The 24,866-nt window shown below is 42.1% G+C and overlaps 1 protein-coding gene across 1 annotated transcript in view; it reads right to left on the reverse strand.

Annotated features, from left to right (window-relative positions):
- Nucleotides 1-24,866, reverse strand: part of COL23A1 (collagen type XXIII alpha 1 chain) — a 173,972-nt gene that overhangs the window by 48,683 nt on the left and 100,423 nt on the right. The window contains exon 4 of the mRNA XM_041482214.1: nucleotides 2,339-2,383. Coding sequence (XP_041338148.1) covers nucleotides 2,339-2,383 — 45 coding nt within the window. The remainder of the gene's footprint in view (nucleotides 1-2,338; nucleotides 2,384-24,866) is intronic.

Below are 24,866 nucleotides of genomic sequence, written 5' to 3' on the forward strand. Positions count from 1 at the left end.
AAAAAAGCAAAATTCAGTCTTGGTTTAGATCAACAAGAGAGTGTGATTAAAAGGGACAGGAGTGTCTCTTAACAGTTTCTCTACTTGTTTCTTAGAGATATACATTGAAAGTTTCAATATAATCTGAAAGGGTTTTTCAACATGACTATTTCAACAAAGGCCAAAGAAAAACACTTCCTTTGGCAGGGCTGAGCCTTCTGGCTCTTCAACAGCCTTTGTCTGGAGGCTGTGAAGCCCTAACCAGGCAGGGTCCCTGGGGATGGACACCAGCATGCTACACAAACAAAGTTTTATTCACATTTATCAGCTGTACTGGAGGAACAAGGGCCCAGTTTATGTGTGGTCAGGTTCTCAAACAGATATAGAAATATATATTCAAGTTATCTGGAGAAACAAACATCAGTCAGCTCAGCCAAAAGCAATACACAGCAGGATGCCTCTCCCTGTGTATCTGCAGTGGGGCAGTGCAGGCTCTGCACTGCATTCCTTGGATTTCACTGGGGAGCCCCTTTGAGCCCCAGTGTGTGGCTGTGTGCAGTGGGTGGCAGCTGCACTCTTCTCTACTTTCCTCCACAATTGCAGAAATTTTTAAAAAGTTGTTACTAAAGTTTGAAATTTTTTATTGCCAATAATTAATTTTTTTCTTCTTCTTTTACAATGCTTGTTTTCTTGCTGGCTGTGCATTGATTCTCTGCAGCTTTCTGCTTCATCAGAGGGATGCTCAAGTGCATTTGCAGATGTGTCACAGCACAAGGGAAATTGCTGCTTTTCAAAAGTTTTGCATGAAGCAGGGAGAAGAGATTTAAGTGCATGTGCGAGCTCAGAGTTACCTCCCAGATTTTTGTAGGGACCAGAGACACATCTTGCACAGTGTTTACATAAATGCCTGCATATAAAATCAGACCCATTGGCTGACCTCTCCAGCTGCCCTTGGTAGAATGGTGTATTCCACTGTGCTCCTTAAAGCCCTTAGGTGATATTTTAAAAAAACCCAAGAAAATAATCAAAGCTGTCTGGTGGCTGTTCCTGCAGCCCAGCTGCTGGGAAAATAAAACTAATTAACAAAGCTGGCTGGGATCCACCATCACCCCCTCAGCACCCAGCCCTGGGCCAGGAGTAAATCCTGGATGCTTCAGGAACACAAATATCTCAGAAAACCCCTAATGCACCCAGGAATACCAGCAGTGGAAGTGAAGGGAAATGCCTGCCTGCCTTTCTTGTCCATCAGTCCATGAGTTCAGGTGTTGCTGCTGGTGTGCAGCACATATCCACTCAACTTCCTTTCCTCAGAGTTTAAAAAGTTGTTTAAAATATTGGTGATCAGAAAGTTATGCTGCCCTTTTTGAAATCCCAGTTGTGAATTTTCAATAGCAAGAGCAGCAGAGAATAGAATTCAGCCTCCTCACTAAATGAAATCCACTGGCTCCTGTTCATTCTGTCAGTGTCCAAGAACCTAAGAGCTGGGACAAGTCATTTCATGTGCTGCTTTCTGGCACAGTGAGGCAATCCCAAAATCTGCCTGCCTCTCTGGGCACATCCCAGTCTATTTTCCTGAGAAAGAGCAAGACCAGCTGCATCTCTCCCCTCTCCAGCAGCACTCAGACCCAGCAGCAGGATGTAAACAGCACCTCTCCGCAGCTGAAACAGGGGCAGTCCTTCCCATTGCAGAGACAGGGACAAAGCCCCAGACCTCGCCAGATGCACTGAAGTGACAGGGACACAGAATTACAGCCAGCTCAAATGAAACCCCCAGCAAGGCTGCTCTGTGGTTCCAGCCAGGCTGAGGGCACACTCAGGGCACTCACTGATGCTCAGTGCCCAAGGCTGGTGGCTGAGGTTTGGTCATCCCTGACTCCCAACTGCAGACACCACCACCCCATGGCTGGCAGGCAGCACAGGGGCATGGCCACATGCAGAGACCAAGCCAGTGCACACCTCCCATCCAGCAGGCTGGGGAATTCCCTATTTCCACACTCCTTCACTGTCCCTCTTCAGTGTTGGGTGGGGCAGTGATGAGGCTGAATGCTACAGAGAGAAATGGAAGGATGGATAAAAGATGCAACAGCTGTGGGTGCTTTGAGTGGAACTGGTTTTTTGTTTTGATTGGCTGGTTTCTTCCTTTAAATTTTTTTAAGATTTGTTTTTGGTTTTTAGGGTTTTGGGAGTTAGTTTTGGTTTGGTTTTTTAAAGTTTTTAATAAAACCCTTCATGCCCAGCACACAGGGGTGAGGGCAGCCCCTGTTCCACAGCTGTCAGATGGAGGTGCCATTACCCAAAGGCTCCCACACCCCCCATGACACCCCCGGGGCCCTTGGTGCCCGGGGCAGGTGATGCTTACCAGGTTCCCCACGCCGGCCGGGCTTCCCTCGCCGCCCCGGGGGCCCTGTGGAGGCAGAGAGCACAGGGTTAGTGATGGCCCAAGGACAGCGAGCTCAGGAGAGCATCTGCCACAGGTCCTCCCCTTTGGACCCATCTCATGTCTTCCCCCCTTCCCCAAATCCAAAACAACTTAAATACCACTTTTTTTTTCCCCACAATGTAATTCCAGTGAAAAAACCAAGGCAAGCTGAGAAGCAGGTTTTGAAATTATCAGTATTGTAGATAGTAGAGACCCCCAGATCTAACATGATCCAAAATTCTGGGAAAAATCCTTTGCTGAGCAAGCAGCATTGCTGTGCAGTCCCTGCATGCTACAAATGGCTGTTACAGGTTTGCTAATCACAATATTGAAAGTATTAAAGCAATGATCATGAACCTCTTGATACTAATCATTGTCTGAGTCAGAGCTGGTTCTGGGCAACTGCTGACACAGCCTAAAACTCGTCATACATTTTTAATTTCAGATATAAGACTTGCTGTATTCTTACCCTACTGGGCAGCAATGGTTAAGGGATCAATAAAATGTCGTAAGTGACAAAATACCCTTAATTAAGGAAAAAAAGCACTCAAACAATAAACTCTGATACAGAGTTAAACTCTCTCAGAGATAAACACTGCTCCAGCACACACAGAGCATCCATGTCCCTGGCAAAGCCATAACACCACGTCCTTCATGCCATTGGGTTGCAGCCTCTCTGCTGCAGCCAGCATCCCTTGCCTGGCATCTGGAAGCATCCCTCCTCCCACAACATGTGCATTACCAGGCTGGAAGAAAAAGCTCCTTTTTGCAGCCTCCTGCAGCAGGTCAGCCAGCTCTGGTGGAGTATTTGCTGAGTGACAGCAACATTAACAAAAAGCAAGAACTCACTTTTTATCTGTGAAACAACACTGCTCCCTCTCCTTTCTGCTGGAGAAGGATGATAAACAAAGACCATTAAATATTTCTGTACTCCTATCAGAGTTTCCCCTGTTGCATAAACATTTCTGTGCTCAAATGTGCAACTGCATCTCCAGAATTTCAGCAAAGGCCTGGAGTTCTCCTCTTTGAAGTTGGATACACTGTCCAGCACTCCCCCTCCCCAGCCCACCACAGAGCTCCAAAGCACCCCCTGCCCTCACAGGGGCTCCAGTGGAGCCCAAATCCCACCTGCTCCCTCGCTGTGGGGTTGGCAATCTGCAGACAGGAGCCCTGGGCAGTCACAAATGATTGGTAGAAGCATCTACCACTACTCCCTGAGCAACTTGCTCACAAGTTTCTACAGGGGAGACAAAAAAAATCCCCCAACATATTTGCAGCCTCCTTGAAAGCACATCACAGCCAGGAGAAAGGTTTACTTTTTCCACTCCCAAGTCCAGCTGCTTTGGAGAGGAACCACAGCTCTGATGAAGCACCTTTTCCAACCCTGGAGACCAGTGGTGACTGAGCAATTAAAGCCTCTCTACCTGCCCCACCCTCTGGGCTGATTTTGGGGGTCTGACCTGCAGAGCCTGAGCCTCAGCAGCTTCCAGCCTCCCTCGGAGTGCAGAGGGTGCTTTAAACACCAGCCTTGCTTAATCCTTCCCGGCCTTTCCAAGGACTCTCCCTGGATCTGTTTAATCTAAACTCAGTAACCATTCTGCTTTCCCTCCTGCTGGCAGCCGGCAGAAAGCACAGGCTGCTCCTTAGGGAGGAGGAAAAGCCCTAATGGAGGTGTAGGAGAGGGAGGGCAAGTACCTAAACAAGTGAGTAATGGGTTGGTAATGGTGCCTTCAGGCAGCTTAAAGGAGAGTTGATATCAAAGGGTGGATGAACAGAGTTCCCACATAAAGCTTGGGTTGGAGCCATTCAACTGAGAATGTGAGAAACCTGCAAGAAACCAGAGATTCTGTACAAAAAGGGACATTAATACTAGGTTGGGTTGTTTTTTTTTTTTTTCAGGTTTAAGAAATTTCTTAATTTCTTTCACATGGGAAAAATTGACTTTTGCCTACAGGTTGTCCAGAGAGAAGGTAGATACTCCATCCCTGGAAACATTCAAAATCAGGTTGGATGGAGCTTTGACTGACCTGATCTAAGTGAAGATGTCCCTGCTCATTGCAGGGGGATTGAACTGGATGACCTTTAAAGGTCCCTTCCAACCCAAACCATTTTGTGATCTCATAATTCTTTCCCTACGGTCTTCCAGGAAATCTGTAAAGCGGGTGCAGCACATGGAATTACAAATATATTTTAGAGATATTGCTTGTGGCAAGTGAGATAAACCAAAATTGGGAGAGGAAAAAATTTAAAAACCATTCTCATCTGTTCTACTTGCTGTTTTTATCTGAAAGCAATTTGGTTAAAAAAAAAAAAAAAAAAGCAGCATTTTGGAAACCACATTTAGAATCCTGCTGCTATTCAGTAGCTGGGTAAGGAAATGCTTCTGAGGAGAAAAAAAAAAATTTATGGGAATTAAAAGGAAAAATATCAAACCCAAGAGTTGCAAATTTCAATTATGTGGCGCAGATGGGTGAGCAGGACAGAGACCTCCCAGCTCCCACAGGAGAGGGCAGCGCAGAGGAGCAGCCCAGGAGTCACTAATGCCATCTGCACCCCCAAACTCTGCACGTGTGATAATATCTATGCTCAGAACAATTGGAAATTATTATTGCAGCAATTCCTAGCTTATTCTGGGCTCTCAGCTTTAGATACTGCTTAATGAACCAGGCATAAAGTGAATCCATATTATACCTCTTGTTTTCAACCCCTTTAAGAAACTACAAAAGAAATTAAGGAGGCCTGGGAGTTTGCTTGAAGATGAATGCTCCCTGTAAACTGTTACCTAATGACTCCATCTCCCAAGGCCTCGCAGTCTGATGTTTGTTCACTGTAATTAAGATTCATGTTGCACTAAAGTAAATTGGGCAATGGCCGAGTCTTTTCTTCTAACTGTGCCAGCCCCACTGTATCAGCTCTGGGAGTCCTTTATTTACATTGCTATAAAGAGAGTTTTGGAGTGGAGAATGAATACAAAGCATAACAGTCTATTTTTAAACAACTTGTCACGTTCAAGCTAAACAGCCTTAATTCAGGGCATAATATGCAATTTCTGACAATACCATAAGTTTCCCAGTAAGATGATAGATTTAGTAACCCAAAGACAAAGAAAGAGAATGAAATATATTGCTATTTGAAAATATTATGAGGAAGAGATGATGGATGTATCTAAAGAATAGCTCCTCAGAAACAAGGTAAAAAGTTCATAGTAAACACTCACAATTGCTGGGTAGCAGCCACTTACATCATCTACTGTGGGTAAGTAAATGAAATATTAAAAATCAACATCACTTTATTATTCACATAAAATATTGTCAAAAGCCAAACCCATGTACTTGTCCACAGTACAGTAAATAACCTTTGTTAGAACTAATTTACCCATTGCAAATTTGGCTGCTCAACGACCACCATAATCCATCAACATCAAGGAGAGCAGGCACTATGTGTGCTTAATGTCTTTTTATCCCCTGTAATTAAACCAAGTCTAGTCCTTGACCCATGTTCCCATGGCTGGGAGGCTGTACTGCTGCCTCCCAGCCCTTCAGCTGGATGGATAAATTTCTGCCTGGGCAAATTACTGTTGGGCACAAGGTAAAATCAATGTTTGCCAAGGACAAAGTGAGTTTAAGGCGTTTGCAAGAAAGGGAGTCCAGCAAAACCTCGCTGAATACCAATGCTCTGTTAGATGTTCTGCCAGTGAACCACAATTTAGCCAAGAATTTGTGGCACCAGCTCGTGGCCTTCCCTTCCATTTCTCCTACACATCACCCTTTTCCACTGAGAACACTGAGAGAGGTGTTCCACAAACCTGGGTCCATCTCTTCCTTCAAGCCATGAGGCTCTCAGAGATACTTTTTTTTTTATTATGTTGATCCAAAGAAGTAGTTGAGAACAGCATTCAAGTAAAAACCTTGCCCAAGTGAAATGAAGACCTATCTTAGTGGATCTGGAAACCAGAGGGTTTTTTCCCTTGTAAGCACAACACAGTGAGCTGATCATGTTGTGAAATCTCAGTCATAAATATTAGGTTCTTTTAGGGCCTTATTTTCTAGAGGAACTCATATCTAACACATTGTGCTCTAACATGGGATTAAGTATTACACCAATTTTACACCACTCATGTGGTTGCACTTAAATGCTTTTTTTCCCCTTCTTTTATGAGCTTCAAATGGTTTAACTTGTTTCCCCTTCTTCCCTTTTGGCATTTTTGTAGTTGTTTTCAATATATCAGCATTTTTTTCAGTTAAAAATGAATCAACCAGAAGAATGGCTTGAACAAATTGGTTGGTTCAGCCATTCTCAAGAATAGATTTTTTTTTTTTTTTTTTCATATGGCTTCACTTAGAAGGAAGGAGAACTTTGCAGCAGAGCACCGTGGGGTCTGGTATTGAGCAGGAGGAAGCCACGGCCCCGGCCTAGCTGGCTGTTCCTGCACAAAGGCCAATTTACTTTCTTGTTCCCTGAGGAAAAACATTATGGTTCATGGGCAGAAGTCAGATGCTGTGATGCTTGCTCAGCTGATACTCATCAGGTACTCAAGTCAGGCTGCGGCTCCGAGGCTGCAGATCTGAGATTAAACAGTTTTGGGTCACAACACTTTGCATGAACCTTCCTGGCTTTGGATTCCAGCAGACCCAAAGACTCAAAGCAAATACCAGGTGCAGATTGGAAACACGCAGCACCTACGGTCTGCAGAAGTTTTCCAAATAAAAGAAAAAAAAAGTAATATCTAGATTCATTTCAAATTTGGCCCAAGTGCCCCAAAAGCTCTCTGAAATACTGGGCTACATTATGTGTTAGCAAAAACCACATAGAAAGCAACCTCTAGTAAGCTGGGGAGAGCTCCTTGCACTTCCATACCTGATCCAGTTGCTTTCAAGGTACAAAAGAAGCAAGAAATTGTGTTCATTCTTAGACCTTCAGAAACATTTTCCTCATGATGCACTGGGGAGCTGTGCTCAACCTCAGGGAACAAAACACCCACCTCAGGAACCAAACTGGAATATTGCTGCTGCTATTGGGATAATACAGGGCAGTATTCAAATTTTGGTTTGACTAAAGCACCTCAGGACCTCAGCCCTAACAGTTTACAGCCTCAAACTCTTCTTTATCCAGAGCTAAGCTAAAATGGGGGTAACCCCAAAATAAAGGATATCCAGGAGTGGATAGAGTGCAAATTTAAATTGTTCCAACAAGATGCAGCAGAGCAAATCCAAGCCCCAAATCTAACATTCAGCAGCACTGATAAAGCCTGCACACAAGGTGCAGTAGCTCAAGATGACAAAATGTTTCAAGACCAGGGAGAAATGTATAGGTGTTTAAGGGTTTTTTAACCTGTAGCCAGAAAAGTCCCATCTTACCCTGGTGGGTGCTTGTTGCAAAAGAAATAAAAATAAAATTCAAGCTCCTTCAAAGTGTGAAATGATACATGCACACCCACTGAAACAAAAGCTCTGATTTTGCTCCATTTAAAACAACCAAGTTGGTGACACCAGCTCCATTCTCTGGATTCCCCACCCTCCACACATAAATAATTTTTTTCATTTTTTCCCACACCCTGAGACAGTTTCTTCAAACGGTCAAGTGCATACAGCTCTTTTGTTTAGTCATCAGGGCATGAAGATAAACTGAATTTGAGATATAAATTAAGAAGTGACTGGAATAAAGCCACAATTGCACTTACATCAAACATGGGATTTTTCTTCTCTTGTTATGGCTGGTCTTACTCAGGCCATTCCCAGATAATACACTGGCACAGCTGCACTGCAGGGCAGGAGCAGATGTTTTCAGCATATCCCCCTCTATTTTTAAAACAAGAGCATGCATATTTTGGCAGCTGTGGGGGCTGCTATTTGCAAGGTAAAAACGTTTTCATAGCAGATTTCAGTTTTCCACATCTGCACTGAGACAGCTGCTTCAGTCCAAGTCCTGGACAGAGATGGGAACTTTGAACATCTTTCAGAAAGTGTCTATGCACAAACACGCACACAAATTTGGTTTCATGTTTCTTTATGAGAACAGTGACCAGCTCTGTTCATCGTCCCCATATGCTCCTGCACACTTAAAATACTTAGAAAGATTTTAAAAAACATTCAGGTCACAGTCTCTTCAGAGACTTACTGGTTAGGCGAGTCAGACCTAGCTGTATCAATGTGGATCTGGAAAATGAACACAGACTCATTTTTCTTCTATGGATACAAGCTAGAAATCCATGTAGTGATAGAGCTGGGCAACAGAAATGATGCTAAACTGCATTTGATTGAAATTCATGATCCTTATGTTATCTGCAGTACTAGATAACAAAGCAGCACTGCCCAGAACAAGAGATCAGCAAACAGACACCCTTGAGGTATTTTCCTTCTCAAATAATTTCTAACACAAACTCACCTCTGGGAAGAATCTAGTAAGTCACCAGCAATAGATTTATTCAGCAGATGAAGATGATGATTGCTCTACTCAAATCACTAAATCTGCCTGATGAAACACCAGCCTGTTTACCAACACAAGGAGCAGATGCTCATCTCAGGAGCACCACTACAACAAGAGGTAGTTGTGTATTTCTTGCAGGAATAAGACAATTTTCTTTTTTTTCTAAGAAGTGCAAGACACTTCTGTAAGGTAAGGAAGATAAGAAAGCACTTATTTCTTCCTTCAGCTTTCAGTTGCAATCTCACATTTAAACAAGTTTGACATGTTGGATTACAAAATCTCTTGTGAAACATTCAGATCTGACACAAAGTACTTGGGTTTTGATGAATTGCATCTTCAGAGCACGGAAGTACTCAAAGCTAATGCATCTTATCTACAATCAGAATTAGCCATTCCAGAGCCAAGATCCCACAGAGAAAAAAAATAAAATACTCTTTCTGATTTTCAATATGTGAAAAATGAGAAACCAGCAAATCAAGGCTTTGAGATAAGATGAATTACAGAGTTATCTAGGGAAGACCCTAGTAACTATACAGAAGTGTATATATTGGAGACTTTAAAAAAAAAATCACATCCTTTGCATTTAAATGTTATTCCCACACTTGCAGACACAGTCTGTGGATCATGCCCCTTCTGGCAGGATTTTCCACCGCCATTGTTTCCCAGTTTCCTGTGAAGGGGAGCCCAAGCTGCCATGTGCAAACCATAAAGCATCCAAGGGTTGGGGCCAAGCACATCCCAAAAACACGCCCACAAACATCACACTAATATCACCAAGAGAATTTGCTTCTATGTTACAAATCAAGTTCAACATAAAAATCAAAGTTTTCCTGTTTCCAGACTCATCCAACACTGCACTTACATGTGACTATTTCAGCATCTCTAAAAAAACTGTTAAGTTCTTCCTCCTGTGGTCTTCAAAAGAAACATTTTTCTGTTGTGTAACCCTCTCTCCACCCCAAATCTCCTGCATGCAGAAGGCATTTCCTCCAACTTTGTAAGAACTATCTTGTTTTCTGCACCTTATTCCACAAGCATCATCATCTCTATAAAGAGAGAAGATCAGGAATAGCCTGTCAAGCAAATATGAAGTCAGCTTCTGGAGCTGTTTCTACTTCCATTATCTGCATTAACCCTTGACCAGGGCTACATGATGCCATATGCTTCAAAAGACAGGGAAAAAGCACATCCTAGTGAAACAGAACCAAGCAAAAAGCAAACAGCCAAATCCCCTCCATGTGGATGAAGCCTTGTAAAACAGAAGTAAAAGCTGTACAAAGCAAAGCTAAAAAAATCACGTCATTTTATCCCAATGACAGCAGTGTCACACAAATAAGCAGCTGTAAGTTACAGATACTAACAAGGTTGTCTGTTTCAAAATAATTGTACCCAATATAAAACATCCAGTGAAACTCCCACACTGTCTTCAACAGAGTTAAGTGATGGAAGTTAGACATGGGTGATCCTCCTCCCAGACACTCAAAATTAAATTGATGTGTGAATTCATTCTGCCCTCAATTATCCAACAAGCAGTTAATCTAAGAATCAGACTCATTTAGGTTGAAAAAGACATCTAGGATCATTAAATCCAACCATTAATCTGGCACTGCTAAGTCCCTAAATGCCACAAAAAGGGAGCAGACCATCTGCAAGAAGACTTGTCGACCCAAGGAAAAAGAAAAAAAAAAGTCTTGTCTCTTTCAAGTAGGAAAAAATTCAATAGCAACAAGAACTTGTATATATAACATATACATGCCTCAAATGTCCTCATTTTTAGTTTCTATTAAATAAGCAATTTTTAGAACAAACAAGTAAATCTCAGCTTTGCCATAAGAAGAATAAAGCTGGGGTCACCCTGTGATTTCTCTGGGCACAGTTAAGGGTGTCACCATCATGGGAGAGGACGTGACATTTCTTGGCCTCTGCATTTTTCTTCTCCCTTCTGCTAATATGTTTGCAATAAATCAGACAGGAACTTAAGCTCTAGCTGTACATTTAGAGCACAACTCAAATTCTTTGGAAATTATAACCTTTTGTGAAAGGGCAAGTGCATAACCGTATATTTGAGGAATACAGCCTCTGCCTAATGCTGTGGGAAATTGTCTTTTTTATAACTAGAAAAGTTCTCTTCTTTGCGTTATTTCCAGGCAGGGGAAGCCTGGAGAGCAGCTGATGAAGAGCACAGCAAAAGTAGAAGAAAAAGATTGAGAACTGAAGATCTGAAGAGTAAAATAGTGAAGTAAATCAAAAGCCAGCAAGAGCCTTCAAGTGTAATAAAATATCCCTACACATCCTATCGGACCAGCCTTGCAAGGAGGTACCTTCCTCCTTGAGACACCTCCTGGAGGACTGGAGGTGAGAAGTCAGCTCTCAGTCTTGTGGAAGCTTCTCATGTCAGGCCTGAAATTTTAGTGGAAAAAAAAAAGGCAAATGAAGTTATTCCAGTCCCAGAGCAGCAGAAACAATATACTTTGTTCTCACAAATTGGGACCAGGTAGGTTGGCACAAGGTCTTTGGCAAAGAAACAATTTAGCCTCAAATTTGAGACCAGAGCAATAGTATTAGATCACTTACTCAGACTTAAGTTGTGAGCAGCTGTCTGGCTTTTATTTCACACAAAAGCTTATACTGTAAAAGGAATTCCTGGCCCACATTCAGATGCTATATTTGCTCATAAGCAGTGTTTCTCATTTGAGTCCTGATAATACAATGAAATCAGTGATGAAAAATTTTTACAGAAGAGATGCAGAGAAAAAAAATAAAATTTCTTTAGAAGTACTTGGGTCTTGTTGTTTGCTAAAATTAACATCTTATTTTAACTGAGAATATAATTAAAAGTACAACTGTCTTCTCTCCCTGCTGACCTTGGGCAAGCACCAGATTGACTGTGTGTAAACAATTTGCTTTCCCACCCATCTGAGCTCCTTCCAACAAAGGAATACATGAACTCTATGAAAAATTCAGTTTCCATTCTGTAGGCAGAACCAGCACGTGCTACAGCCATGTTCACTCCCCAGAAAGAATATGGCGTTTCCTGTAGCAAGTGTGAAAGATCAAAACAATATAATCCCTTTTACTGCCGTGTACCTGACCTACATTGCACAGCTTCCAGCAGAAATAAGCTGAGGCAGTTGCAGATGAGGCCTAAATGGCCACACTTATAAGCTCTAATAAATAGAAGTAATTAATGGCTAACTTAAGAGCAGCATTTGTATATCCATTTAAAGAATTAGGCTTCCATCCACAATGCTAATCCATGTCAAGTCTGAATTTAATTAACAAGCAGGAGCATGATAGCTAATACAAAGGAACTGATTAGAAAAAAAGAAAAAAACAGAATAAAATCAAAGTGCACTTTCAGGCTGGGTAGAGGCAATAATTGCACAAGCCTCTGGGCAACCCCATGAAATATAAAAGTGCTGCAGAATTTAATCACAGCTTCCATGGGAAGGCAAGACAGCTCCAACCTAAGATACCTGGCCAGAGAGACATGAAACCTGCCTTTGGCCATGCCCAACCCTACAGGACCAGGCGGCAGAGACCAGCTCAGGGTGAAGGGCTCCAGGCTGGGAGTGTGGGTGATAAAGGATGTGGTTGGCAATGGGGCTGAGTACAAAACAGCTGCAGGAAGAGCAGAATTTTAAAAAGAGGTGTATTAGCACATATAAAAGCAGAGTTAAGATACCAGAGAGCCTGCTGACACTTCTCTGGCACAGGCCATGCCTCAGAGGTGGGGAACACGTGCAATTAGTGAAATGGGATGAGTCACGAATTTGCAAAGGCAGACTCTGTTACAGCCCCTTTCTGCCGTGTTCCTGGCCTGCTCTGGCCCAGAATTCAGTGGCAATGGCTGTTTCTATTGAAGTGCAAAGAGGAGATGATTTATTGCCCACACATCTGGGAAATGTTTCAGTAACAAATTCATTTTAGACCAAAGTCTTCTGGGCCAGTGTGATGCACCACAAGGTGCTTCCAAGCGCACGCCTGAGCCAATGCCTTTCTGACACACAGGTAGAGTGTGGAGCTCTGCAAGTGCACACTAAACCCACAGATTACCAAAAGGAACACTGTAATTTGCTTAATCAGGTAATTTGCCTACTCAATGCATCTTATTTGATGACCAGTCTGGTTTGTCTGAGCTCACCAGTCTGGCAAACAGCTCAAAAAGCCATAATTAAGTGATGGATTTTGCTCAGCTGCTTCTTCCACATGCTTAGTTCATTACCAATTACCCAAATGCATCTTTCAGAAGTACCTAGACCATTTTCAGCTGTCTGTAAAGCAGTAGGTCTATAAATATTTTTACATGGCAGATAAACCTATTCTTTCCCATTTTAAATTTTAAAAACCAGGATCAGTAGGACAGAAAGGCAGCAGCGTGGGAGGTGTTCAGCATTTTTCTTTTTTAATAGTGGAAAGCATCTTGAAGATCAAATGGAAAATTTAAATTATTTCTGACAATCCCAAGGTGCAAATTGTTACCTGTGGATACTTTGATTGTGTCATTTGTGCTTTTTAGAGCTCAGCTAAACAAATGCTGGTTCTCCAATTTAACTTAGCAAACGACATCCAGGAAAGGTTCAAAGGTTTAGCAGAGATGAGGTATTGTTGCTCTTTAAACTGAGATGAGATGAAAAGAAAGAGGCAATTATTCTGAGCAAAGCTATCCAATATGTTACTAACTTTGGATAAGACCATCAGTTTCCACTTGTATTTTAAAGAGTCCAAGTTTGGGAAAAACAGCGCAAAACATGGTGAGAGAAGGAAACCAAGCCAGAAAAATATGAAAGGGAAAGACAAGAAGCATGTGACTTTCTTTTGGTTTGGTGTTAAGGACAAGAGCAGTGGTGGGATCGCGTGGACCCAGGAGAGACAGAATGACCTTTTGGTGCAGTAAGGGACCAAAGAGAATCAATGAGTGAGATTTCACTTCCCAAATATGTCAGTTTGAGACTTGATTGAAGCATTTTATCATTTTATGAGCATTTTTTCCCCATAGACCGCTATTTTCTTAGTCATGTGCTCTAGGTACTATGCAAAGACTTTTGCCAACCCTCCAAGTTTACCTTGTTCTTGAAAGACAATGAAAAATGGCAGGTTTCTCCTCGAAGTGAAGCAGCAGGGTTGGCCTTCATCTTACATTGATTAATATACGATGCCTATTGCTGGATCTTTCCAAGATTTTAACTGAAATCAGACCTGGATTTTAAATGCAACACATTAAGTCAAATCCTGCTTTCAATTTTGCTTTCTGGATTCCAGGATACACTTTTACACTATTGATATCCTGGATGTAATTTCACCTTGAGGATCGAAAAGTATTTCAAGAAGAAACCTTGAGAGTCTTGCATGAATATAGATATATTGCCACTGAATTCTGAAATGGAGTTAAATGAAGCCTTTGAAAGGGCAGTTAACCATATAGTGAAGTGTAGCAGATGGAAATTAATACTGAAAGCAGAAAAAAAAAAGAGAAAATGCTGGTAGGGGTCACAGGATTACAGTGCTTTCAAAAGCACTGCTTCAGATGGTGTTTTTTCTCCCAACAGATGAAAATTTTCTAGGACATCTGACAGATTCCTCTAATAATTTTTTTGGTATAATTTGATTATTCTTCAATATTCATAATCAGCCTTTCAGCATTTACTGCATCCATAGATGAATAATGCAGAGCCTGTTTGTGTTGCAGACCAGGACTTTTGAGGGATTTAGGGAGTACTGGGCAATGAAGCTCATTCTGAAGGTGAAACCAAATCCCAACGTTTCCACACATCGTAGGCTTCAGAAAACATTCCAAAAATCCCCACTCTAAGAATAGAAACACCTATAGATCCCAAAGGGTTTTATAGAAACTAAATATGGTTCTGCAGAACTAAGGTAAGAATTTCCCATTTCCTCCTCCCAGTAGTCTCAGAATCCATTCTGGGTTTGGATTTTCCAGATAATTAGAAAGACCACAAAGCCAGAGTAAATTCCCAAAGTATATTTTGCTTTGCAACCACACTCACCAGCAGCCTGTGGAGGGATGCTGCCATGCAGCAAGAACAGGTAATTCACACCACATAGTCCTCAGCCCTTGGGAAAAAATGACCCTAAATTAATCTGATGCAGAGCAATGACATCTACTGAACTGGTGAGAAAGAAATCCTGTCCCCAGCAGGGAAGCCCTGGGGAGCCCTGTGTCCCCAGAGAGCATCTCCTGCCACAAAGGAACCTCGTGGGAGTCTCAGGTTGTGTTGCACATCACTGCCATATACATATAAGTGATTGCACAGACTCATAACCAGGAATCCCACTGAAACCATGGCTAAAACTTGTCCTAAACCAGGCTTTTTTTCTGGTAGGGAAAAATTGCCCTTGTCCCTCACCCCGAGGCAGAGGTGCAATAACCCAGGTTTCCCGGGTGAAAGCAAGCTCTGAAGAATGACATCTGGTTTCTGCACAGCTTGGCTGTCAAACCTCTCTTGCTGATGTTTCTGTTTCTTATCTTCTCACTTGTGTTTGGAGCTCAAACAAGCTCCAGCTGAGTGAAGGAGCTGGCTGCTCCAGGGGTCAGCCCCCACGGCCCCTCTGCCCCTTCCCCACGGCCACTCCAGTGCTGGGCACCATCCAACGTGGCACAAGTCTCCCCTAACCCCTGGCATTGCTTTATCTCTATTTTCCTCAAAAGTGACCCATAGTCTTTCTCTTGGAGATAAAAAAAACCCAACTTATTCTCAGCCACAATTCTGCCACTCCTCTCCTTTTCCCAGCTCTCTCTAAACCCCTCTTGCTGCTGGCAAAGATTATTTCCCATCTTCATTTCTTCTGGCACTGTTGAATTATATGTGTTTACATTTGCTGCAGTACCATAAAGCAGAGTAAATTTTGCAAACACTCTGCCTGAATCCATATAATAATAAATCAGATCCTCCAAGAAACTACGTGTCACTTGTATAAAATAGGAATGTTTAAACTCCCCCCCACCCCCCCAGTTATCACAGCTGCTTCTCCCCTCCCTCCAGCAACTCCTCAGCCACCTCTGAAAGCTGTTATTGCTCTGACTGACAGGGGGACATCAACAACCCAACACAAGCTGACTGATTGACAAGGCCCTTTCCTTTTAAAACTGATTTTCCTTGGTAAACCATTTAAAACATGTCAAACAGTTCAACAGTTCCCTGTGAAACTACTGCCAATTCCATTCCCTCTGGAGAAGGTAATTATCTTATTTATAGAGGTTGGGGAACAAATGCTGAATTTCTTTTCCATAATCATTTATTAATTGTTCTCATATTGAAAAATTTACTTTGGTAAAATAAATAAGATCCAGCCTTTCCTCATGTTGCTGCAAGTAAAATTAATTTTAACTTGCAGAAGTAGGGCAGCCCAGGGCAGGAGCCAGCTCTCACTTGCCCACAAACTGAATGAGAAACTGTAGAAATCAGAGAAGAAAGAGCACCTTTACAAGGGGGGGGGGGGGGGGGGGGAAGCAGAAAAAAGAAAAATATAGTTCCAGATTGCGGATATTCAGCACAGTTCACTCTAAGCATTTATTATGCTATTACTGTTACAGCAGCCAGGAGACTTTTATCAGTTTTGCAGAGGGCAGGCATGCAAGGTTCCTGTTTTAAAGACACTGCTATTGGATAAACCCACATGACAACAAAAATGACTTTCAATAGGAAATGGGCAGTGAGAACAAAAGGATAAACAACAACTCGAGTATGACCATAAATTTCCCATGGTCACTTAACTCTGGTGGTAGTGACTCACTCAGATTTTACTGAACCATTTTACAACCACGAAGGAGAATTCACTCAATCATGTAGATGTCACCTCTTTTTTCAGTTGTCAAATTATGAAAAGGTGCCTTTGAAATTTCAGGGGTCTGGGTTTTGCCTGAAAAAGCAGAGTTTGATGCTTATGGGAAGGGTAATTTTATGCTTCTACAAAAAAAATTTTTAAGCTACAGCAGGAAATTGCAAGCAACTAATGTAAACTGAACACTTGACAATCACTAGAAAATATTTACACTAATATAACTATAACTGCCCAAAGGAAACAAACAAATGCCAGAAACACAACTTAAGTTGATGGAACAAGAAATAAACACAAGAATAATGGATGGGTTCAGCCCAAAACCTTCATGCACATGTGTGGAGCAGTCCCTTCTCCTCCAGTGCTGCTCCTGTGTCCCCATCTCCCTGATCCTACCCAACAGACTCCACTACAGATATGCTCTGGGATGGGTGAGTGCCCTCATTTAAGCCATTTTCAACCTCCAAGTTTGGCCCCAAGTTGCCTCATGAGAAGTTTAAACTATATATTGTTCATTGAAAAGGTGGTTCATTGAAACAGCTGCCCAAGGAAGCAGTGGAATTGCCATTCCTAGAGGTGTTGAAAAGGTCTGTGGATGGGGCACCTGGGAACATGAGTTAATGTGCTGGTTGGACTCAGCCTCAGAGGTCTTTTCTAACCATAATAATTCTGTGATTCCATAATTCTAAAGCATTTTATCATTTGAAGAGGTGATGATGAAATCCAGGAGAGAGAAGTATCTCACGGGGACACTGTGGGAGCTTGGCTCCCCTGAACACTACAGAAATTATAAGCATTCTTAAGTCCATAAAATTCTCAGTTTGGAGTGACTGAAAACCCAGTGCTGCTTTGTTGTTTCCATGAGGCTGCACTGGAGGTGCTGGAGAATCACAGGATGGGTCAGGTCAGAAGGGACCTCAGTATCTGATCCAAACCCCTGCCCAAGCAGGGTCATCCCAGAGCACATGACACAGGATTGTGTTTGGACAGTTCTTAAATATCCCCAGTGAGGGAGACTCCACACTCTCTGGACAATCTGTCCCAGGGCTCATCCCTGCCCACTGAAGAAGTTGTTCCTCATGTTCAGGTGGACCTTTCTGTGCATCAGTTTCTGTCCCTTGCCTCATTCTATCACTTGGTACCATGAGGAAGAGCCTGGCTCCATCCTCCTGACACTCTCCTTTCAGATACTTACAAGTATTTATGCTTATATGCACTGAAATCATACACTGTATGGGCCACAAAGATCCGCAGCTCACGCTGTCCCTGAATCCACTGCACACACCCTGAATCTGAACCTCTTTTAATGGATGCTTAAGCAGAATCACGGTGACAGCCTGAGAAATGGCTGAGAGGCACTTTATTCCTGAAGTGAGTAACTCCTGCCCAGAGCTGAGGAGGCAACAAACACTCATGCTGAGTGCGGCAGGACCAGCATTGTCTCTGGTTTTAGCTCTTGTTGACAGGGGATCAACTCCAGATTTGGAGCTGTGCATCCAGAAATTGCAATTTGCATTTGGAGCCTGGCTGATTACCCTGCTAGTGGAATGTATGGCAGCCTGGCAATGGGGACAGGAGCACTGATCCACCACTCTGGACTTGTCCCACATCCCAGCCCCGAGCCTCCAGCACAGTCCGGCCAGCAGTCCAGAAATACCCGAACACCAGGCCAAGGCTGGCTTTGTTTTGCTTGTGGGAGCTTCATACCATAAACTGCTTAATTTTACTCCGTGTTTTTGGTCTGCTGTCTTGCTCTGGAAGCTTTGCAGAAGCTGTTGTGTCTCAGATATGCACTTTGCGAAAGAGAGGAATTTCCACCTTGTCCAGTGAAAGGCAGAGCCCTTTCAGCAAGTCCCTCGGACATCGTGGCATGTGCACAGAGCAAGAGGCAGCAGAAGAAATTAATTCAGCACAAAAGGAACAAAGGATATCAGGACTGCCAAGAGAAATATTAACTTTTGTCATATGTAAGTGTGTTTGACATTGGTTTAACCATATTAATTTGCATACAATGCATGTCTTGCACAAAATTGGGTGAACTAATGACAAAGTTCACAAAGCAAACAATGTCAGGGCACAAAAGTCAGTTTTTCATCATAATACTTCATGCATTTGAGTACCCACAAAGCAAACAAAACAGGATCAAACAAGCCTAGAGCACCATCACTTCCCAGCTAATCCCTGGTAGAAACCTGTGCTGAGCCCAGGTAGCAGCTCTGTCATCCTTCCCTCCCCACTTCACTGGCTCAAAATTCTTGCAAATACCACAGCCCATTTGAAAATGCCCAGTATGAAAGATGCTTGACGTATTTTCATCTGCATCCTCATTTACAGCAGCCCCAGAGTTGCAGTTGTGCTGCACTAATCCCCAGTTCAGCCATCCCCAACCTCTGCCTTCGCCGATTACCCCAACCCTGACCCGCCGAGCAGTGAGATTTAATCCTCCCCTGAAATGCTTCCAAGCCGGATTCAAACTGCCAAGAAAAGGTCCACATTCCTCAATTTCTATCACCCTTGGCTATATGCTTTGTTGGCTGAATTATCTTAATAGAAATATGTAAGTAGTTGAATGTAAGTGTGTGTTTATCCCCACCTCTGGAGAGAAACCTGCCTTGCCCTACAGCCATCACACCCTAGGGAGCCCCTTTTCCTTGCAGTGCTCTGGAGATTTGCAGATTAATCTCACCAAAGCAGCTCTTTTGAACAAGCAGCACAGACCATTCACAACAGCTTTTCTGCATGAAAACAAAGAGCTGTTTCCAGACATTATCCACCACTTCCACAAGGAGCACTTGAAGTTTGCCGTACATTTTTCTAGAATGGAGGGAAGATTTTTTTTTTCTCTTCTCCTTTGGACACACTGAATATCCCAGTACATGCCCAGAAAAGCTTTTTGCAGCCCAAGTCCAATTGGGTTCTCATTTTGACCAAATATTGGTAACGGTCCTCTGTCTCTCTCTCCTCCTTCAAATTCCTTGGACAAAGATGCTGAAGGAAAAGAGCCCAACTCTCTTTGCCAAGGGATGCACAGAATCCCTCCGTGCTTCCTAACACAGATGGTTTCCAAGAGAAAGTCACGTACAAACAACATCTGCAAAGCTGCTATAAGACTTAGACCTCCACAGCATCCTAAACAGCTGTCTGCCACAGAATAAACAAATATTTTTCTTGTTTTATGTCTAGCAGCACATTTTATCCAAGAGATGTACAGTGGCGACTTCTGGGAGAGAGAAATCTTGTTGGGGGAGATGGGGAGAGAGCTGGGACAATGTCCTGCTGAGAAAAGCAGTGGCTCCTGTGTGTCTCAAATTGTGCTTTTGACTCTAAATAAAATTTACCTTTTTAAAGGTGGAGAAGACTAGTCATTAATTAAAAAACAAACCCTGATGATCATCACAGAGATTTAAAATACCAGGGGGCCACTGGGGCTGCCTAGTAAAGAAAGATGTACTTTCCAAATACTGTCTTTAAAATTTCATTCCCTCCACAATAAAATGACTGGTTTTTAATCCAAACATCCCAACCCTCCATATAAAGATCCCATCTTCACTAACTTGAGGGGCACAGGTCACTGTAGTTGTAGAGTGCTCATCACAGCAGGAATTTCTTCATGCCCTGGACAAAGGGTTCATACCAAAAGAACTGGCAGCATCTCCATTAAAATGAAATGTTCTCTTTCCCTTTTTTGTGCCACACGCAAGCTCCCCCACTAAGTTTCAAATTGGGTTTTAATCTAGTTATTAAATTAAGCATCTTTTTTATCTTAGAAAAAAGTTTTATTTGTTTATTTGTTTATGATTTCTTTTAGAACCAATGTAAGAGGTCAAATAAATTCCAGATGACATCCAGACTCTTCTATATTTGAATTTTTTGTCTTTTCTTTTGAAACTCATGCAAAGGAACATGTAAAGATCACAGTAAATGCAATTATCTTTAAATCCCTGGATTTTCATCTTCTGCTTGCAACAGCAGCACTCTCATGGCAGGATCTGTGCTACATAATACCAACTTCTGTTATACGAGATTTAATTATCTTTATTTTTCAACATGGCTCACAATACTCACTAGTTCTTCCTATGCCATGGGCTGAAAATCATATGGTAGTAGGAATTGTATCAATATATATCAATATAGCCAAAGGTTTTCCCAGTTTAGCAGTTGTGGCCATGAAGTTAAGAACTGGGAACATGGAGAAGCTGCAACACACCAATGGCAATCCCAACAAGCACATATTATGTCGAATATAGTCTTAATGCTCACAATTCCTAGTTTTAGACCTCTAAGTCAGTCCATGGAAATGCTGCACACGTTTTAACTGAGGCTTGATTTCCTGACAATAACCACAGTTCAAATTAACCAGCACAGCTCCTGGAAGAGACAATACATTGCATTTTAAAGCCAGTCAAGACTTAATCCATGACTTAACCTAAATCATTTGGCAGCACAGGAGCATGAAGGACACTCTCTCTGCCAGGTCTCCTTGACCAGGAAGGTCTTTGCCCTTTGGCAAAATTATTTTTAAGATTGCACCACACATTTTAATGCAACAAGACTGAAGCTCAGGATCAAATGCTGGAGGCTTGGAAATAAAATATTAATTAAAAAAAAAAAATTTCCTACTCTGTTGCTCTGCCTGTGAACAGACTACAAAGGTTCTTCCTTGCTCTAAACTGCTGGTTTCCCAGCATTTACAAATTCTGGCCTCAGCTGTAGCTACTTCAAAGGCAATAGATATGGCTCTGAGAGAAAACAAAATTAGAAAGAAAAACGATGCTGGCATTTCAGCAAAATACTGGTCACTTAGTGAGAAATCCTTGGGATCTCAGAACTAATTTTGGATTACTTGAAATTTATCTCCCCTCATCTTTTTGATGCATCCCATTTTCTGCTGAGAATTTCTCCACATGATAGCTCTGTCTCCACAATCCCCGAAAATCAAAAAAACAAATCAAACCGCCTTTCACAGTCATGCGAAGTATAAGCCAAATCTAGAATTCCAAGCTTTCATTTTAAGCAAAAAGCTGTCATAAAATAATCAGTAGCTCAAACCATGTATCAGTTCCAGGACTCCTTCCAGGACAAGGACACAGATAGATATTGGGAATACTGAAATGAGAGTCCCAGGGAGGCTTTGGCAGAGCAGCACCTCTGAACCCTGCAGGGCTACATGCAAGGCTCAGCTTCACCTTCCCTGTGCAAATGAGGGTTTAACTCACAGGAGGCTTGGGTACAGAGCTGGTTTTGTGCCAATCTTACTGCACTCTTCATTATGGAAAATTCAAACTGAGTTTCCATCCCAATTCCTTCTCAATTTGATTTTTCATCTCTTAAGAGCAACAACTGCAACAGCACACCACAATCGACAAAGGAGCTTTGGATCCATCTGTTTGTAAAGCATTCATGTGAACAGGCAGTAAAAGTACACATTTTGGATAATTAGCAACTTTTCACTCTGATGAAGTTTGAACCTAATTACATCCGTGCCCACGTCTTAAACCAGGGACACAACCAAGGAGCTGAGCTGGTACCTTCCAAGCCTTTTTTATGTTTAATGGCCCCAAGCCAACAAAGTCAACAGCTGAATATTGAAGATGAGTCTCCAGATCACACAGGCATGTGTTTGCTGTCTCCTCAAGGGATGAGTCTCACAACCTCAGATGCTCCCTCCTGGGCTGTACAAAGGACAGCCAAACCCTCTCCCGTGGGTGTTGGGTGTTCTGGTTCCACCCAGCTGGGTGGGAGAACAGAGGGTGCCTCAGGGCATGGTCCAGGAAAGGGAAGGGAGGAATACTGGCAGCTATCACAAACACAGTTTGAGGATGTAGCTCTTAAATTTTGCCAGATTTCTCCACAATTGCATGCAGCAGGTACGGCTGATGGAGTCAAATAACTGCAAAGATTAATTTCCTGCTCTGTGGTAGAGAAGGTGCTGACTGGCCAGGTTTAGGGAAACAATGAGCACGTCAGCTAGACCATAAATTGGTTTAAATGCTAGAAAAATTATCTGTTGGCTGGCAGGGCTTAATGCACAACAAGCTGTCTGGTGTGGACACAAATTAATCACACTCCAAAATGGACAGCTCAAAGCCTTGCAGAGTGTCTGCATACACGCAGGCGGAACGAAAAATTGAGATTTCATCAAACTGGATGAATAGCCTGGAGCACAAGGCATCATTCTTGAGTATTTCCCTGCTGAGCATTTTTAATAGGTAAATGGTATTTTCATTGCTGTTATGATGAAAGCCATTAACTTCAGCTTGCAGTTCCTAAAGAGGAGATGGATGGCAGGGAATCAAGGAACACATGAGTTCAAATGAGACAAGATGAGGTGCCAAAGCCTGAATTGCAGTATCCTTCTTGACTTACATTTTATGATGGTTAAACCAGCAATAACCAATCAATTCTTTGTTTGACTTGGAGAATTACCATTTCAATTCCTTTCTCATGTTGGGAGAGCTCTCTTCCAGTGCTCTACAGTCACAGCCACAAGTCCTGCCTCAGAATTACTCCAGAGCAGTCACCAAGACCATATTACTGCATTATTCCTTGGATCATGGCATTTTTAATCTCCTCTGAACATGCTGTAGGAATGCAAAGATTAAATTAGTGTTTAATCACTGCTACTTATAGAACTTGCTTTATTCTTACCACTCATATTTGACCACAGTAGAAAGCATTAACTGTGCCAAGTGAATATTTTACTTAAAACAACAAAGATACTTATAAATAACTTAGGTTCAATTTGCAAAGGTTAAATCTAGCATTTAATATAAAATTCTTGGAATTTCCATAGGGCTTTTCATGGGAAGAGATCAAAGAACATTTATACAATATTGTTATTCATATTTTACATATAGGAAATATAATTCCTAAACATGTGAGATGTTTACCCAATGTTAGCAGTTATGGTCAGGAATAAAGTCAAGTTTTTTGATTTTTGCTTCAAAAGACAACTCTCCTATCCTGGGAACCAACTGCTCTATTCACCCATTTACTTGTCTTATAGCTGAGTAACTCTAATAATCACTTATTTAACTAATATATTCCCCACTAAAAAAATTCTACACAAAAACCTTGAAAGCAAGCAAATTACTCATTTGCAGTTAATCTTCTGCAACTACCTTTGTTTTATATACTCTGATCTGATTACTGAAAACTAAGGGCAAAGAGTTATGCAAAACTGAAACTACACAGTATTTTTATTTTTAATCCTGTATGTGAAATAATTCTGTGTCATTCTGCTGATTGCCATGACACTGCTCCTGACCTTCAAAGCATCCATAAAAGGCCAGCATTGTTTTAGGTGGCAGTTCTGCCACAGGAAACTGAGACCAAAACCATTGCCTTACCCAAAGCACAGAGGCTCAGGCACCAGACAGAGAGCAGGGGTATTTCCCAGTAAAACTTTTGATTTAAAAATAAAATAGTCAAGAATTCAACACCAGCATTTGTATTTTTCAATCAAAAACAGTATTAAAGTTGGAAGTGTTCTCAATTTTGTGGAAGATATTTTCCCTCTTTTTTTTTTTTTTAAATAAGAGGTGTCCAAGGCAGACACCATATTTATGAAGGCATCCTCACATCTTCCCTGTGTGGATGTGCAAAATCTCAGTAAATATCAACAATATTCCAGGAGAGAGATAAGCCACAAGTGACCATGGTTCAAAATCCTACCAGCAGAGATCCAGCCAAGTCCTTGTGCTGGATGATGTGGATTTGCTAGAGGAGGAATGACCAGGGAAGATGTGATGCATATCACATTTACCCATCATTATGGGTCTTCCCTCCCCTTGCAAATCTAAGATACTTTACTGAGCTCTTTCCCAGCTCCACTGAACACCCCTAGAAAAAGCCATCTTTAGAGAGAAAACTGAATTTTCTCTCCCACCTTACAGTTCTGATTCTTAAGGATATGTATCCATTTTGACTAAAAAATCCAAGCAACACATGGGCTGTTTAGAGCATTTTCATAAGATGACCACATTGAACTGATTTCTGGCATTAAGGCCCCAAAAGCTTGAGCAGCAGCATGCTTCCACATTCCTTCCTCCCTAGTAACGAAGACGGACAGTGACAAACATCCATTCTGCATGAGGTACACATTAAAAAAAAAGAATTTATCTGGACTTAATCGAAACTTGTCTTCATACCAACATGAAGCGATGCTTGAGAACAGGGCTCTTTACTAGGAACATTTTTCTTTTTACCTTCAACTGATTATGGTTTCCTTGCTTTTCAAACA

The sequence above is a fragment of the Pyrgilauda ruficollis genome, unplaced genomic scaffold (genome assembly GCF_017590135.1).
Source record: "Pyrgilauda ruficollis isolate IOZ18807 unplaced genomic scaffold, ASM1759013v1 scaffold57, whole genome shotgun sequence".
Lineage (NCBI taxonomy): Eukaryota > Metazoa > Chordata > Aves > Passeriformes > Passeridae > Pyrgilauda > Pyrgilauda ruficollis.